Genomic DNA, 19,267 nt, shown 5'->3' with positions numbered 1-19,267 from the left:
ACGATCCCCAGTGCGTTGGCCGCCTTGGTAGTGGACACCGCAGTGTAAATCATCTTCCTTCCCATAGCATCAACTTCTTCCCCTCGCTGTCCGGAGGGACCGAAGATGACGAGGACGGGTTAGCCAACCCCTCCCTTGCGGCCGCCGATACCACAGAATCCGGCGATGGTTGTGACCTCAGGCACTTGGGTGCGGAGTCCGGCACCTGATACTTCATCTCCAGCCTATCCTGTTTAGCTGGAGCTGTGGAAGGGTTCATGAGGGCCAGGCCCTCTACTCACACGTCATCTAGAAGGGGAACTGCCATGATTGCCTTACTCCTTTTCTCACACCTCTGGTACAAGAAACCGTCTTTCCTGGTTTCTACGGCACAAGCTGAAAAAGCTTGGAGGCTCTGGCGATCATGGCGTGGAACGACTCCACCTCATCCGGTAGGGACGCTCTAGGCAAATGAAGAGACCCGCTGCAACTATATCCTCGCTGTTGCCTGTGGTCGCACCTGTCCCCGTGTCTGGGTCTACTGGGGGAGATGGTGACCGACACGGGTGTGGAGGCTGAAATGGGGACATGGGGTGACGCTTCCTTTTCTTAGCTGGTGGCAGAACAGGGGTCTGGGGGACCACTGGAACCGGGCCCGGTGGCATCCTCTTCTGGACCTCTGACACCAAGGTATGAAGGGTCGACAGAAAGTCCAGAGACACATCCCTCGGCTGAGCTGACGGGACCAGAAAACTAGGCCCCACACCAAAGCCTCCGTCGTCACCGTCGTCCTCTTCTTCCACGTCCTCCTGGACCGTGTGCAAGGAAGGACACCTGGTCCTTGTCGTCCAAAGGATTTAGAAGACCGCTCCTTGGACCAACCGGACCTGGGTGAAACATGACCCGGCTCGGAAACAGGGCAGAGGCCTTAGCGTTAAGCCACGCCGCTAGTCTACTGTGCCTGTCCTTCGTTGTCGTTTTGGAGAATCCCAGGCATATCTCGCACTCCACATCTTTATGGTCTGGGTGCAGACAGTAGAGGCATTGTAGGTGCTTGTCTTCCACAAACACATTCCGTAGCCCGCATTTGGTGCAGGGCTTGAAGAGGGACCATCGCTCCTTCTTTTCCTCCATCATGGTCGGAGGGCACGAAGTAGGCCCGATGTCCTTCTGGAAAGTTCGACGATCTTCGCCCTTCAGGGGCACTGAAATTCACCGACAACGGATCACCGCTGTCAGCAGATGGAGAAAAGAGCACACAGGCTCTTTTGAAACAAAAATAGAACCTTTTTCTGTTGAAAAGAAACAAAAAACAAGTAGCTCGCAGAGAAAAATCAGTTGTGATTTGCCTGTACGCTTCTTTTCTTCTGCATTCTGAGACTTGTAGTTGTCTTTTGCATTATACATTTCAGACTACATGTTGCCTAATGCAAAGTTAAAAATAATAGGACTGGAGGATCTACTGATGCCGGGCATGGGACAAAAATTGAGAGGCACAAGAGCCTCTTTGATTCTTTATATAACTTATGACTCTGCACGTCTGTATTTCTCGTGACTCTGCTTGTTTATTTGTTTATTTTTTGTGCATCTGTACCTGTTTATTTCAGCAATGCATCTGTGTTCGATTACCTTTCTGCTGTATCATGGGGTCTGATTTTCTTATCGATGTCACGGTGTATGTATGCATACAACAGTTCTAGCACGTATTGTCATGGCACCCGCTGTCCAGCAAATAGTTATGCTTGAAATAGGTTACTTAGGACTCTGCAAGTTCCTTTGCTTACCCATCCACGGCAGACCTCGTCGAGTGTTAAAAACGTAGCCTTGGTGGGGTGGGGGGATTGTGGGATGGTACCAAATACAGGGAATGGTGATTATTTTCACAGAAAATTAAGAATGATGGTCATGCTGCAGCATTTAATTTAATGAGAAACTAGCTATTCACACAATTAATTCTGCTGAAATGTTTAGACACAGTACAAATTATATCCAAAGAAACTAGCAGCCTGTAAATATACCACAAAAATGTAATGACACAACCTTGCAGTCAAGCTCTGTGATGAAATGGTACTTGGAGAGTAGGCAACAATGCTGTTTCAGTTCTCAGTGTCTGTACCGTTTTTGCGAATGACCAGCTGCTATCCACAGTCATTATTTTCAGGGCACCAGGCAGGTGTCGGACAGCGAGGAACCGGCAGACGAGTGCTGGATAGTACAGCTCAGTGGCCACTGTCAAGGAATACAGGAAGCTCCTCCAGTCCATTATGAGGGAGATTTTAGTGCACCAGAAACAGATGATGACTGCAGAGTGACGAGACAGTCTTCCGAGCCCATCGGTGGATGTACTCAGGGATTCTGGTGACAACAGGGTGCAGCTGAGAAACACTTTATGTGGGTCCAGAGTCAGTTAATCATACATTTCTTCACACCCTGATTTTGTGGAGACACGTTTGGTACAACACAGTAGCCATACTGCCACATGTTTTGTGTCATTTCTTTACAGCGGGCCATCCCCCAAACCTCTTCCCACCACCCCAACCTACCAACCCTAAGATTCCTGTTACCTACTCCCTGGCCTCACCACCTAACCCTAAATATGCCACTCAAAAAATGCAGAACAAAAAAACATTTACAAAAGCAGCGGAATAGACACAATGAGTTAGTGGGAAGCATAGACACTGCTAGTAACTCAGTCAGAGCCGATAATCGGACTGGGAAGGCACATTGGGCCTCATTATGAGTTTGGGGTGTGGTAAAAAAGTTATTACTGACACCTTTTTGGCAGTAACGAAATTACTGTCATTTTTACCACAGTGCCAATTTCAGAGTTTAGCTTCAAAGTGAAGGAATTACCTCCAGCATTACGCTGGAGGTAAATCCTCCACTTTAAAGTGAAAAATCAGCAGAATTACCACAATAGAATCGTCGCTCACAATCATTCTGCCAAAATCCCCATGAAGTCCTATGAACTTCAAAAATGGGGGTTTGCACACCTTGTCATCACTGGTAATCCCGTGATAAATCCATGGGGGAACCAAATGACAGTAACGGTAACCGATTTTGGAGGTAATTTGGCACATTTCCTGTCAGATTCGTAATGAGCCCCATTTGTCCTTTCCCACCATTGTCTCTTTTTCAGCCATTATCTTTGGCAGACTTGTGGTACAATGGTAAAGACAAGGGCTCTTGGCTATCCCTGCTAAGGAGTTGATGAGCACCACACCAGTGTCTCCACCCTGGGAATTGCTCTGTAGAATATCACCATGGCCGTTCAGAGCTTCACTATGAGAGTCCCTCTGTAACTATATCTTCAGCACTTCACTTCATCATCAGCTTGTTTTCATGTCGTCTTTTCCCCAGTACTTTCTCAAATGAGTGCTGCAAAACTGCCAACCTTGCCCACTAGAGCGAAGCTTCAGCACTCAAACACCTGGAGTTGTCCAAGGGAGGCTATCAGGCAACTGTTAACACTGCAATCAACCAAGTGCTTACAATGCTAGGCAAGCGGGGTCTCTCGTATGGAGAAAATGGGGTGCATATTGTAACCCATAAATCAAAGCAGTCTCCGGCTTCTTTAGGTGAAAATCGTGATTCTGCCTTGTCAGGCTCTGGGAATCAGAACTAAATTAAACTATTTAGTGGTTGAGCAGGGTAAAAAAATAGAACATGATATGCACACTGCAAACTACTTTTAAACTAGGGGCTCTGTCTCTCACACTTGGTGAGCGTTTTTCGCTTTGATTGTGTTTTGTTTATGCTGTTCCTCGGTTTATTTTCTTCTTTGGCTCTGTTTTATTTCTACTGTACCTCTGTGCTTATTAATGTCTGTTTTGCCTCTGTGTTTGTTTACATCGATTGTGCCCTAATGTATGTTTTTGTCTGCAACTGCCCGTGTAGCTGTTGACTTATATTGTGCATCTGTGTTTGTTACGTGTACTTTGCCACTGCGCATCTGTTAATTTCCGTTTGCCTTTGTGTGTGTATACTAATTTACGATTGTGTGTGTTTATGACTGATCCACTTGATTACTTCTGCTGTGATTCTTCATATCTGTATTTTTTCTGTGCGTCCTTATTTCTGTTGTGCGTTCGTGCTTGTTTGCTTCTGTTTTTTTCTGCTGTGCTGCTTATTTCTGGCTTTAAGCCTAGTCAATTTGAGATTTGCTAACTTTCCGCACGAAATGTGGTTTGCAATAGGCTGAGTTGTTCACTTTCTTTCCGCATTTACTCAGGAGAATGTTCAACAAGGATGTGCCCCAAAATAGTGCCAAACCGTACGGAACACATTTCAAAACGCTCCCAGCCACGTGCATGAAGGGAGGTCCTAAAACAGGGAAGTGAACGAGAAGGGAAAGATGTGGCACAGGTGGGGCGGAGGCGAGCACCTGCTGTCTCCTAGGTAGTTTTCAGCAGAGTAACCACGTGTGTGGGGTGCATGTGCTTCTTCACCACTGTTTCTAACTCTTGGCTAACTCGGGTGTGTTGGATGTTTCAGGCACCTGTGATGCGAGTCTGAATCTGCTTGGAGAGAGCCTTGTACCTGTGAACTAGTCTGAATTACAGCCATGAGCAGGGTGGAGGAGAAAGGTATATCTAAGACAAGAGGAAAAGCTGACAGAGACAAACAACCCAGCAAATTCCACTTCATATTGGCTCCTTCCATTGCCCTATTAATCACTGTTCATTGATTCATTGGTCTAAAACAGTGGTCTTCAAACTGTGGATCTTTCCCCACTGGGTGCCTGAAGGGTGTCTAATGGGTAGGAGGGGAGGGGTGCGAGGCTCTTTTCAAAGAGATTGTGGTGGCAGCGCTTAATAGAACATATAACTAGTTATAGCTTGTTGGGGGGCACGGAAACAATATTTTTACTCAAGAGGTTGGGGGGGGGGCTAAGAGGGAGGGCGTGCTCAGTATAAAAACGTTTCAATACCATTGGCCTAAAGGCACCTTCCATTATTCCATTAGGAGCGTTTGGTTGTTTCAAGAGGCATTTTCTATTAGGCACGTTTTATTCTCCCTGTTTGGCACCTACCATTCTTTTGGGAATCTTTCATTTTTTTCCTAGGTCGCAATCATCAGTTTGTCGCTTCCTCTTCCGTCATTCCACAGACCATATCCACTATGCTATGAGGCGCAGTCCATAATGCCATTGGCCATCTTGCATTGTACTATGTAGTACCTTCTATTCCCTAATGATTGACCTTATACAGCCTCATTGGACTCGTTCCACGTCCCATGAGAAATCTATTGTGCCACTAGATCATTATTTTTGTTTCTTTTCTTTTTCTTAAGCCCTTTGATCTTTTGATTTCATCACAGAACCCAAGCACCACCAATGACATCAAAGGACACAATGTTGGACTACTGAAGACCTTTCTTTTGTATTTAGGTTTTTGTAAAACGTAATTTTAGCAAATAAGAAACAGAGCACTGCTCCTAAGGGGAGTGATACGCATGCACGCTAGGATAGGCATATTGGAAGGGCACTGCACCTACGGTGAGCAATACCAATGCACAGTAGAATAGGCAGATGGGAGAGCAGCGCATCTAAGGGGAACGATACAAATGCACGGTGCACAAGGCAGATGGAAGAGTACTGCACCTAAGGGTAACACTACAAATGCACAGTAGAATAGGCAGATGGAAGAGCAGCACACCTAAGGGTAACGATACAAATACAGAGTAGGATAGGAATATGGAAGAGCAATGCACCTAAGGGGAACACTACAAATGCACTGTGCACAAGGCAGATGGAAAAGTACTGCACTTAAGTCGAACAATACAAATGCACGGTAGAATAGGCAGATGGAGGAGCACTGAACCGAAGGGGAACAATACAAGTGCACGGTAGGATAGGCAGATGGAATTTTTTGGGATAATGTACAAGAGGGAGAACACTGTGGGTTAAGGATTGGTAATATCACATAAGACAATGTTTCTGACCTGATCGCGGGGAGATGTAGTGGGAAAACAGAAGATTTAGTGGTAGCACCCCACAACCACCATCACAAGAATTGACTCCCATAGGCTGTGACCTTGAAGGTTGGCAGCTGGCTCGAGGTCCTGAAAGACAATACCATAATACCATACAAATACAATATTTGCAGCAAATAACCTAAGCTGAGACCGAGACTACTACATTCCTCCCTTCGTAGCCTTCCCAACGCAGATGGAAAGCAATTACTGTATTAAAGCAGATAGAGGAAGGGCAAGGGAAAGGAAAGAAGGAGAAGACCACCTCACACATAATCCCTGCACTTGGCAGGTTTAACCCGGTTCCTCACAGAATAGCACAACCTGCCATAAGAAATAGACTCACTAGAATTGGCAGGCTATTTGTGCTCAGATCTCTTGGGTCCCGGACTGCCAGGGGAAGAGCAAGATGACCCTACCTATTTCTGGGCACCCACACGGGTGTCAGCCACCTCTCCCAACAGGCTGTCTAGGGTTCAGCAGTTGTTATCCACGTACTATATGCACCTACATTGGCAGATGATTCTTACGTCAAGTGATGCTATTGTCCAGACAGACATAACTAGAGCCTGATTTAACAAACCTTTTGGGAGCCAAATATACCTGTGATATTGTGCAAACGAAACTGTGACTCCTGAACACATCATCAACCCCTGCTTGACGTCAGCAGACATGCTCTCATGTCAATGCCTGAGCCTAACTCTATCCACCACCACCTTCATATATACACGCGACGATTCACTGCCACCTTGCCATACGGAACACATTTTGGAGGCAGCCTTCCTGCCTCTTTGAGCAGAGGTGAGTTTTGGCAGAGACAGTCAATGCTTGCAGGCTCACACCCACAACACTCGACGTAACAAGGCTGATGCAGCTCTAGTCTCGGCGCCCAGAGGGCATGCTGTGCACGTGTGGGCACCGGCCACTTCAGTGCCTGGTAGACACACGGAATACAAACTGGCACCACACACAGCCCATGTTCCAACTGCAGATGAGTGCATGGGAGAGCTATGTGGAAGTTTCTTCTATTCCTCTCTATTTGCCCAGATGGCTGGGTTTGCACACGCATCGCTGGTGCTTGGGATGGGTGGTCTTCTCACCACATACACTGCAGGGCAGACTGATGATGGCACACCTACAGCACCCTTGCAGGAATGCTTGCCAGGCAATCCAAGACTAATGGGGCACTGCTTGGCTGCCCCATTTTACAGCTCTCCCACCCCATGCGCCTCACCAGGGAGCCAGTTGCACCCACCACGGCTGCCCCACTATTGTAGAGTAGGCTTTCCTCTTCTCTGCATTTAGAGAGGGCACAGTTCCCCACTTGTCCCCAGGTTACCACATCTGCTCCTCTCCAGGTGCTATCTGTCTGCATGACGTCTGCTTGCCTCCAGATCCTGTGATGATGTTTGCGGGGTGCCTCCCAGCACGCTTGACGCCAGTGAAGTGACATGGATGTAGTGGGATAACTTAAGTTTTCATGGTAGCACCCCACAGCCCTAATCACAGAAACCAACTGTCAGTAGATTTGACCCTGCAGGGTTCCAGCTACCCGAAGCTCTTGGAAGACACTGACATCCTAACATTCCATAACAATAGTAGGTGTCGCCATAACCTAAACTGAGGCTCAAACTGCTATAGTTTCACTGTTGATAACTTCACAAAACATCTTGCAAGACAATCAGGCTCATTACAAGTTTGCCGGTCCGGAAATAAGGTGTCGGTAATAACGTATACCGGACCGGCAAACTACAAGTCTGCTGGTAGGGGTCTGATCTACTGGCAGGCCTGACCTGGCATTTATCTGCCGGTAGGGGCCTGATCTACTGGCAGATAAATGTCTGAATCACTGGCACTATTACTAACGGTGCCGGTGATTCGGGCAACCCCATCCCATGGAGTCCTATAGAATGGGGAGTTACCGGAGTCTCCGCTGCCCGTAATATCCCAGCGAAACACTTGTGTATGGGTGCGATATAAATAAAATATCATATCATACGGTATTTTCCTGGTATATTTCACTACTGATGACATCTCAGAACACCATGCTGCCCTGCTCACATCATGCAATGTTATCTTTCACTACCTGCTTCTGACATCATACGATGCTATGCCTCACTGCTGATGACATCATAAAAAACTATGTTGCAGTGCTGCTGATGTCATGCAATGTTATTTTTCACTACTGATGACATCCTAGAACACCAGGCTGCCCTTCTGTTGGCATCAAACAATGCTATGATTCACTACTCATGACATCCTAGAACACAATGCTGCACTGCTGTCACATTACACCATGCTATGTTTCTCTACTGAAGAGATCATAAAAACTGCCCTCCTCTGCCGATGACTTAATAATCACCATCTTTCACAGCTTGTGTCACTTAAAACCAAGTTATACAGTTGAAAACGTTACAGAACGCCATGCTGACCTGCCCATGACATCAGGGATTATCGGGAGGACACTGTTTATGCAGCACAGAATGTTGCACCACAGATGCAAATACAGAAAAACCTTGTGTGCGCACACACACATCCGTTTTAAACCATTCCTTTTTCAAATAAATATTTTTACAAACATACAACAGTAGATTAAATGTGCATATGAGCAACACATTCTACATCAGTGAAGTAACATCACCATTAAAGGTTGATCCAATAGCAATTCTGCCATCAAATTCTTCCAACCCTCGTTCTCATTCAAGAAATGGAACCAAGACGAAAAAAGGTATCCCTTATCCCTTTAACCTCTAGGTGTGGGTACACTAGAGTGGCCAGTCAGTACTCATATCCCATTTTTATGAGAGGACAGCTCTTTCTAGGGGGATGCAAAAGAAGATGCTGTGGCTAGAAGTTTGCGAGGTGAAAGAGTACATATATCTATGTGATCATATGTCAGGTACATGTGAGCACCCCAGGAGAGAACCAATCGCAAATAAACTGTAAACGTGTACGGCTCCTTTAATCTTATGGCCACAAAACAGTGGACGTGTCAGCCGTGTGTTCTTATGCGATGTTTAATATGTTTTTCTTTGTCTCCCATCTCTCTCTCTTTCTCATTCATACAATGCCTCCATTTCTCCCTTGTGGTCGCTTCCTTTTCTTTCTCACTCTCTGTCTGCATTCCCACCGACCACCTCATCTCACTGCAGAAATAAGAATGTCTAAACCGGGGGAGCTAGAAAAGGTGCAGTCAGATTCGGACTCCCCGCTGGGGCACACAGGTACGTACAGACTGTGGAATGCTCCCTCTCCAGTTCTTTCATCGAAGCGAATGACTTATTTGTAGTTCACTTCGATGCAGTTACTTCGTGTGGAAGTAATCAGTATATGTATATTTTGGGAGAAGGGCTATAAGGGTGGCATGTGGGTGGGAGTGTGTAGGGTGGTATGGGGAACCCTCCCAAAAACAAGAACGAAAACAAAATTCGAAGTAACTGCATCAAAGTGAACGAAGTAATTCACTTCGATGAAACTACTTAGAACCGGAAGAGGTCAGAAAAGGCCCAAAACCCAGGCTCTACCTATCCACCCTACCTGCAGTCCCCCCAAAAATATGCACACACAACCCATTAGCATAGAAACAATTCACTCTTATACAACAACCAGGCTTGAGTTAAAAAGGCTGCCCTCCTTGCCTGTCACGTTGTGAAAATTGAGGGTAAGGGGGACGGGACGACCCCCCAACCCCTCTCTCTCTCTCCCCTTCTCTATGTCTTTCACAACAAGGGCAATCATCTTCGCAACACTGAGAATAAAAAAAAACTCTTAGGCGTGAAATCATGTGGTAGAACTTTAATTATGTTAATGCTGTTGCAGCTCACAGATGCCCCAGTCCACTCCACCCCCTTCCCCCCGTCCAATTGCTACATGCCGATGGCAAAACATCTACATATTAACCGCCCACACAGGAGGAAAGGTGTCAGGTGTAAGGAGATATTTCTTTGGGTCCTAATAGTCGTGACCAGCTACCCAAGGGGCAGCCTGTTTCTTGGCCAAAGGTAGTAAAGTCCCTGCAGTAGTTTGGACAGAGAGTGCGCCTTATGAGTGTGGCAGGCCCAGCATCAATACGAGAGGACTGAGTTTCAAAGTTGGTTGGTTCAAAGCCAATGCAATCCAGCATAATTTTCAGCACACTGCTGAACTGGTGTACCTGTGCAAACATGTTCCATCCTCATGCACCAGTAAGCCGCTCCACCTATAGGCCTGCACTGTTGCTGTTACAGGACAGGCCTTTCCATTCCCATTTGCCCCTAGCAAAACCTATTATCCTTAATCACTGGTCGGTCTTGGAGACCTAGGTTTTAAAGCCCATCCTGTCATCTTGTACTTGCCAATCCCACATTCAGCCATCCTGCTGTTGTCTGCTTCCTGATTAAACCAGTTCATTTATTTGTGTTGCACAAAAGAATGCTAGTAAAAAAGTGCATAAGAACACCACCACTTCAAAGGCTTCCTTGTACACACCGTGTAAGGTGAGAAGGAGCCTTCCTGAAATTGCTACTGAAATCCCTGCTTTTTTCCATCATTCTACTCCCTCCACTTGCTGCATTCCACCGTTCTCTCTTCACCTTCCTCTCTGTACTCCACTCCAGCTCGCCTGGTTTCTGCAGTTTACCCCTACACACCAGTGAACCCTGTTGCTGCAATCCAGTTCTGCTACCCTGGTCTCTGCTCGAGGACTATCCTTACCTGATCTCTCCACCAAACATTCTGCACCCGTCGCAGTGGTGTGTGGCAGGTCCTTAAATGCCATCTCTGAGTGGTGTGATGATGTCATTTTGCCAGGGCCCATCCAGGCCCTGCACCACTGCACTGTCCGCATTGACTCCCAGTGGCCTTTTGGAAGCACGGGGGCAATCAAGGTCTCATTCACAAGTCCAGCGGGCATGGGCATACCGAAGGAGCAACTGCCACAGACCCCCAAGATATCGGCCCAGAGAGCCGCAGACACCAGTCAAGATTGTGGTAGCCAAAGACAACAGCATATGCTCAGAGAGGGCTCCAGACACAAGCAAAAACAAAGGGAGACCCTAACAACAGCAGTAACAGGCGTCCGGCCTCATTGACACCATACATGACCGCAGCCAGAACATCATGGGCTGCCACATACACCAGCACAGCCTTAGGAAGCCATAGACACAAGAACAGACTAAGGGGACAACAAACACTGAGGGAGCCCCCTTTGCAAAAACAAAGTCAGTGTGCTCATGACTCTATCAGGGACTGAGAGAGTCCTTCACGCCAACCTTGATTTGATAAGCCCCAGGCACCAGCACAGGAATAGGTAGACCCTGTCTCTTTAACGTCAGCCAAACCTGAGTAAATCCCAGGAGCCAGAACATAATTGGGATCGCATAAACCAGCACATGCTTAACAAGCCCCAGACACAAGAATAAACTGAGGGGATAAGTGGCACTAACACAGACTGGGGAGGCCGGAAACACAAGAATAAACTGAAAAGACTCCTGTCCTGCTACTATTTTATGCTGCGAGAGCCCCTGACACGAGCCCTGATGGGATAATCCACAGAAACCAATACAGGCTGAGGGAGTCCCTCACCTCTGTGCACGCTAGGGGACAACCCTTTGTCGACACCAGCCCAAATTAAGTGAATCCCTTATGATCAGGGTAGTGTGAGGGATTCATGAATAGAGGTCCTTCTGAGAGTGTTCCTGACACCACCAACCCCACTCCCTTCACTGTGACTGAGCGAATAACGCACACCAACAAGCTAGGGCACTAGGAAAGGATTACAGTGCAGGGTCCAGTCCTGGCTGTCCACTTGAGGTGCTGAGTTTATACCGTGGAATAATACAATCTCTTTCTGTGTTCCTCTCTAGATACAGAACGGAATGGGCCGGACACAAACCACCAGGTAAGACTCTACCTTCTATTATCTCGCCCCTTCCATCAGTCCTATTGAGGGCGTGCAGTGGAATTGGAGGTGGCGAGAATGAGGGAGTGTTAGACACCCATTCTATTTCCGCACAAAAAAACCTGAAAAAGTACCGTGAGTTAAATGTATCTTCTCTTATTTACAGACGCAGCAACATAGGGGTTCTCCGTTTTCACTGTCACCCACAGGCCAAAACCCAAAGGTAAGGCTGCCCAATGACAGGAACTTTGCGGAATAGGTTGAATCTTCCAATCCTTCAGTTTTATCTTCATTGCTCTGTTTTTCTAAAACTTGCATTTATCTTTTTAGTTTTGGCTGAGTTGTAGTGAAGACAACAATTGATAATTGGTGTCATGTACATGATAGAGGGCTGCAGAGACAGATCGAACTGGGTCCAGCAATGTGCTGTGTGTATCTCCCTGCACATTTATAGTAGTGCGTTGCACAATGATACACAGACATAGCATGTTGGTAGTGCATGCTGCACAAAGCAGGAAGAGTGCAGCGTGTGCCCTTGCAGCATGAAGGGTGGAGGTGCAGCCATAAAAGCATTTGTTTATTTCACACCCTAGCTTCGCAATACCTGGCCAATGATGTACGTACCTGGGCATTTCATGGCAATTACAGGCCATGTAGTGAGTTCCTGTGTATTTTATACCAATCTGTGCCCAAAACAATGAGTATCTGGATGTTTGATGGCAAAACATGGTAATGGTGTGAGAACCATGACATTTTATGGCAATAGCTGGCATATTATAGCAGTTACTGCCCTATACAAAAGCCAAAACGAATTGCGTTGTCAATGGTTGGTTTATCTTGTGTTGTCTAAAACAAAAAGCAGTTCTCTAATTGTCTGGCTTATACACTACATAGCAGAATTATTACCTTTCTATCTACACTCACTAGACTTCTTTTAATACAATCTCCATTAGCCTGTTTATTTTTGCTAATGGATCGGGCTGGCAGCTCAGATCTAGCTTCATGTCCATCATCAGATTTTAATTCTTTGCATTCTACATTTCGCATATTAACATTTTGCACATATGTTTTAGATTCTTCCACAAAGGACAACATTTTATATGCATCAGTTATAGCTTTTGTCATTGGCAGCAGCATATCTGATGTATGTGGAGATAACGGCCTTAGTCTATTTTGTGCCATATTCATACTTCACAAGAAAGCTATGCATCTCCTACAGCTCTGTGAGACAGACAGTAGCAGTGCAGGGAATGATTGGTGCCTTAACAAGTTGGCCTATCCAGCCAGTCACAAACATTGATATGACAAAAGGCCACATGAGGTGCTCTTGACTTACATATAAGTAACTCAGGCTGAGCTCAAGATCTAACCCTGCCAGACATGCTGGGAGATTCAAAGTGCACAATTACAAATGTAATGCAGTTATCTAAATAAAGAAGAGTATATGTAAAGTAGGTTAAATGTATCCTGTATGGTGGAGAAATGTACTCACCAGGCTTTGCAAATGAATCTATGCTAAAACGATCCAGACCCCTAAGCATGATGCCACCCCTTTCAAGCAAAGCAGTAGTGAAGCCTGCACAAGAGCTAAAACTTCCATCAGGAACATCCGAGGATCAGGAGGCAACAAAGTTACTCAAATAATCAGTTGGAAGACCACCTTTACAGTACGGAATGGACCCAGAAAACAAGGCTTCAGTTTCTTGTGACACTGTGGCAGATTAATTTATTCGTCTGAGAGACACACCAGGTCTTGCTGACTGGTACAAACACTTTCAGGATAATTACTCTTCCAAATCAACAATCGGTCTCAGCATTGTTGTGAATCCTGGGATGTCGTCACTTCTCCCTTAAGGGAAGCCCCTTCCCATGAGGCCATGGTAGTGAGGCCGCTACCCAATAGTCCCCCTGGTGGTGGTATTCAACAGGAGGATCTCATGGGAAGAGACCACCTTGGGGACAAAGGAGAACATCTCCGGAGAACGCGGTATGACAGCCATCCACACAACCAATTACATCACCACAATCTCTATCCCCTTCTTTCATCTCTCACTCTCTCCTTCTTCTAACTCTATGTATTGGTATAAGGTAGAAACAACTGGCATGAGGAAGATCAGGAGGAGTACCAGACTTGGTGGTACTTGGACGAGTTGACCCAGCAGAGGAAAAGATTATCACGCTGAGTCAGTAACTTCGACGATGGACCCTAAGCGCGATTGGCCAACCATTGCTTGCCAACCAGGATAAGAAGAGAAGAAGGACTTTGACAATAAAGCGAAGTCCAGGCCAGGACGAGAGCAGCTGGGGGCTGCAGGTTCAGTCGGCACCGCCATGAAATTCAAACGTGCACCAAGACGCAAGGAGAAGAAGATGCTGGCGGTCAGCCGCGTTGGGAAGGAAATGGGACTGCAGGAGCCGTCCCGGGTGAGGAATCAACCAGCAGGCATCTCAAGGCACAGGACACTGAAAGATGCTGTCCACCTGCCGTAGAAGGGCAGAGACGCTGAGCAAAGGCCCGTTATCCCTGGAAGACCGGGGCTGTTTCACAGCCCTAGAGAAGGTAAGAGGCAACAATCTAGATACAGAGGAGATGCAGGAAGGCTGGGTGAGCTGCTGCTGGAGGGAATCCCTAAGCCACTTTCCATTAAAGTTACAGGGGTGTTGCAGGAGGGGTGTGTTATACGGAATCCTCCTCCTCCTTGTAGCAGTGGAAAGACTAAGCCCACTGGCCACGAGGGAAAGGTTGAGAACTCCAACCAGTAAACCAGGAATAGAAGGGGACCCACAACAAGAGAACAGTACACTTCATCTTCTTTGAGGCAGTAGGTGGCAGGAGAGTGAACTAAGTCTGCCAAATCAAAGCAGTAGAGAAATAAGGGTCTGCGACCCACACCCAGAAGAGAAGTATAAACCATCTTCCTCCTGGCAGTACGTGCCACGGGAGTGAACCAAGTCTGCCCAGGTCTGGGGACGGGGCAAGCCTTAGTCTGGGACCCTCAAAGTGAAAGACCAAATGTGTTGAACTGTGAAACGAAAGTGAAAGAGAGGCCAGGGGAAGGGGGGACGGGGTCATCCCACCTGGTGGTGTTGAACTGTGAAACCAAAGTGAAAGAGAGGGCAGGGGAAGGGAGTCATCCCCCCTGGTGGTGTTGAACTGTGAAAGTAAAGTGAAAGACTCTGAAGTCAAGATACCAGGAGAAGGTAGTCATCCTCCTGGTAACCAGCACTGAAAATACTTCCTGATAACAAAGTGTTAAAATATAAGCAGTGTGCCTGACGGAGAGAAGTGCTGGAACTTTGTCTTTTGTGTTGGAGGACAATTTTGACACGGGGAAGGGAGTCATTCTTCTAAGAACAAACCAAAACCTGAAAGTGAACTTTTATCCCCAGCCCAGAAGAAGGGAGTCATTCTTTTGGACCAAGAAGGTTTACTATATCTCTAGTTTAGTTTTAAGTGTAAGGGACATAAGTAGGGTTTTTGGCACAGGACAGTAGACTATTGATTTACACGGACATTCTGACAGAACCTTAAGTGTTTTAATAGAGGCAGGGAAACCCCTCTTATAGATAGGGAAAGTTAGGATTTCTCTTCATTTTCTTTTTTTAAATGTATTTTTATTTTGTTGGTTACCTTCATAATCATATAACAGGTTACAATATTAACATTTAACATTGACCACAGCATTGGTGAACTATTAAAATATGCATTTCTCTTTTCACTAAATATTTCACTTCACATGGGTGACAGGATTCAATACCTTTTCCCTTCCGATCTCATTAATGCATCCCTACTATATACATAGCACATTAAGTGTCCAATCTGGTTCATTCATGGTGGTCGTAAGTCAGGCAAGGTCTTCCACTCATTAAGCATTTGTCCCCAATCTAATCCCTCATTCCCTTCTTCATCAGGCTCCCTTTGTTTTCTCAGAATCTTTGCTTCTGCTACACCCCAGCGTTGAACATTTTTGGCCCAGGTCTTTGATGACGGGCCAAGGGGGCACTTCCATGATATTGCAATTCCTCTTTTTGCTAATATTAACAGAAATTGTACCATTCTCCTCCTTGTCTTATCCCTTTTCCTCCCCAGAATGTATCCCGATAGACATATCTCCGGGCTGTGCACATAGGATCCATGAACCAGAGAATTTATTTGAGCCAATATGTCTTCCCAGAACTCTATAATTTTCAACATTCCCACATCATGTGCCAGAACCCTGCCAAAGCTCTTATGCCTCTAGAACAACAATGGGATATTTGTGGTTGTATTGTGTACAACCGTGTTGGGGTCATGTATACCCTATTTAGATAGTTAAATCGGATGAGATTGAATCTTGCATTTCTGGATTTTTTTTATTTTACATGTTTCCATATAAAAGCCATTTTTTTGTCTGAGATTGCATATCCCAACGTCTCTTTCTCATTTGACTTTAACACCCAGATGTGTCCTTTGTTTCTGTTCTTGAATACCTGCGTAAAGTCTTGACATTACCCTTTGCCCCCTTCCAGTGTCAACACCAACTGATAGTTGGTTCAGCTCTGGATCGTCTGGGGTAGTCACCCATAAGTCGGCCAATCTTTGAACTACCCGTGCATCTACGAGGAAAGAGCCCTTATGCATGTCAAATGTTTTCCTCCAACACTCGAAGGGCAATTCATTTTATTTATTACTTTTTTTCATTTGTAAAGTGTCTAAGCCAAGGGCATCAAGGTGCTGTGTCAAGACGAGTTACACACAGTAACAACTTTGAATAAAAAACATTACAGATATTTTTTAAGTGTATTTACATTTTTATCACAGAGACACACAGGGAGCATGCCTTGTCAAATCCAGAGTTTTAGGTGAACAGCAGAGTTTTGAGGGCTTTTCGGAAGGCCCAATATGATTCCTCAGCTCGTAGGGCAGGTGAAAGGGTGTTCCAGTGCTTAGCTGCTATTGTTGCGAAGCTTGAGCCTGCTCCTCTAACCTGATTACATTTCGGTACCGCAAGACGGTGTACATAAGCACACCTAGCCGGTCTGTTGGTTTTGGCTCTCACGATCTTTTGTGCCAGGTACACAGGAACTGTGTTAGGGAGGCATGTGAGTGATGGAGAGCGTTTTGAATGTAATCCTTTTGCGAATAGGGAGCCAGTGAGGCCTCCCTTCAAGCTAAATAGATATGCTCTCTTTTGTCTCTTTTGGAGATCTTGAGTGCAAAACGTAGGACATTGTTTTGGAGTGCCTGCATTTTGTTGATGTTTTGTTTGGATGTACCTGCAAAGAGGAAGTTGCAATAGTCCAGCCTTGCCCCTATGATCGCTAGAGCAATGGTGAGGCAGCAGGTGGGTGTCAGGAATTGTCTGGCAGCATTAATCAGTTTGGTCGTGTAGGCAGATGACAAAGCGATAGAATGCAGTTGCCACGTGAGGGAGAGAGTGGCATCTTTATGGATCCCGAGCGTTTTCACTGATGGGGAGACGAGGATCAGAATTCCGTCAATAGTGAAGGACGTGAATTTTAAGTTAAGCTTCTTCAGCATTGCTGGCGATCCTATCAGCAGAATCTCTGTCTTGTCGTCAATGAGGTACAAATGATTTGCAGCCATCCAAGCCTGGATTGAAGAGTAGATTTTGTTGATGGTAAGGGAGTCAATGTCATATGACGTCAGACAGGAGGAGGAGGATCTGGGTGTCATCGGCATAGTTAGTGTAGGAGATGCCGATGGAGTCCATGAGGTCAAAGAGGGGTTTTTGGGAAAATGTTATATACGGTGAGGGAAACACAGGATCCTTGTGGGACACCACAGGGGATGGGAGCAGTGGGGGCACTGGCTATTTCTGAGAAAACTCTCATAGATCTTCCTTTGAGAAATGATGCCACCCATGTAGTGGCTTCTTGAGAGAAGTTGGCAGCTGTCTTGAGGTGGTGACATAGTATATCATGGTCCACCAAATCAAAGGCAGCCGATAGATCAAGGATGAGGAGAAGTGAAGACTTTCCCTCGTCTCTGAGATTTGTCAAGTTGGTTTAAGTCTAGTAGTGCTGATTTTGTGCCATGTTCTGGCCTGACACTTGTTTGGCATGATCCTAGGATATGGTCACTTTCCAGTAAGTGTTGTATTTGGTTGTAGGGTGTCCTATCCACTATCATTAGTAGGTTTGGGGCTGTGGTTATTGGGTGGTAGTTGTTAGGTGCTGCTGGATCAAGTGTCCTTTTTTTTAGTAGAGGGAGGGTGCAGGATTCTTTAAGGTTGGCGGAAAACAGACTTGGGGTTAGAGAGGAGTTGATGAACTTAGTGATGAAGGGTACTAGGGCTTCTGAACAGTCTTTGATGATCGTAGATGGACAGACATCCTCCTTGCATCTTGAGGGCTTAGACTTTTGAGGATGAGGGAGGTTTCTGCTCCTGTAATTTCTCTAAAGTGAAAAGTTGGGGTATGAGGATTAGGGGAGAGTGGCAGGGGGTGGGGAGTAATGGTAGTTTTAATATTTGCTTGTTTGAGAGGTATTTTCTGCTGTAAGGAAGTAAATTTAGACTGCATGGCATCCCGTATGTTCGTGCACTACATCTCATCTTTGAGGATAGTGGTGGGGGGGGGGTGCAAAGGTGTTTCCAGCTCTGAGAATTTAGAAGATTTCTTGGGAGTTGGACTTGGCGTTCATGATTCTGTAATTGTAGGCAGCAGATTTGGCTGCAATGATGGCCTACTTGTATTTTCTCGCAATGTTGTTAAATAGGGCTTTGGATGAGTCAGCTGGTGCCTTTTTCCAGGTGGTTTCCACTAGGCATTTTTCAGTTCGTAAGGCTTGGAAGTCAGGGGTGAACCAGGAGTTGATATGTCCTGTGGGTTTGGCCTAGGGGGAGCCAATGGGGCTATGGTATTGACAGCTCTCGTCAAGGTGTTCATGTAGATGTCTGCCAGGACCCTTAAGTCGTCCGAGAGAGGTGTTGGGGTTGGAGTGGTGTGAGGTGGGGAGAGATTGAATCTTTGGTCATCCTTCAGGCAATACGGGACCAAGTTGGTGGCTGGGCACATAATCCAGGCCTGGGCAGTTTAGTAGGAGGGAAGGTAAAGTTCAGGATGTGGTCATCCGACCAAGGGCAGGGGGAATTGGAGGAGATGGTGACCTGACTGTTGATGTCCGTAACCCAATTGTGTGTCCGGCCTTTGATATGGGTGGGAGCCATTAGGCAGTGTCTAATGCCGATGGCTGAAAGTGCGTTACCCAGAGAAGAGGCATGGAGGTCTGAGGGGTTGTTGAGGCCTAGACTGAATTCCCATAGTTGGATGGTTCCTTTAGTAGGCTTAATGTTGTCTCCCACAATGTGGATGAGGTTCTCTTCGAAAGTGGCAAGAGGGACCATGCAGGCAATAAATAACATGGATGGCTAGGGAGTCGTTAGGGCTCGAGGAGAACTTGAATGAGAGGCGCTTGCAATTGCCCTGCATGGA

The 19,267-nt window shown here is 46.3% G+C and overlaps 1 protein-coding gene across 5 annotated transcripts in view; it reads left to right on the top strand.

Annotated features, from left to right (window-relative positions):
* Positions 1 to 19,267, top strand: part of POU2F2 (POU class 2 homeobox 2) — a 673,952-nt gene that overhangs the window by 474,113 nt on the left and 180,572 nt on the right. For all 5 annotated transcript variants that reach the window (XM_069640944.1, XM_069640945.1, XM_069640943.1 and 2 more), the window contains exons 2-4: positions 9,105 to 9,176; positions 11,796 to 11,830; positions 11,997 to 12,053. In XM_069640944.1, coding sequence (XP_069497045.1) covers positions 9,105 to 9,176; positions 11,796 to 11,830; positions 11,997 to 12,053 — 164 coding nt within the window. The remainder of the gene's footprint in view (positions 1 to 9,104; positions 9,177 to 11,795; positions 11,831 to 11,996; positions 12,054 to 19,267) is intronic.

This window comes from Ambystoma mexicanum, chromosome 1q, assembly GCF_040938575.1.
Source record: "Ambystoma mexicanum isolate Mex_15411 chromosome 1q, UKY_AmexF1_1, whole genome shotgun sequence".
Lineage (NCBI taxonomy): Eukaryota > Metazoa > Chordata > Amphibia > Caudata > Ambystomatidae > Ambystoma > Ambystoma mexicanum.
Note: the sequence above shows the minus strand (reverse complement) of the source record. Positions and strands in the feature narration are given on the sequence as shown.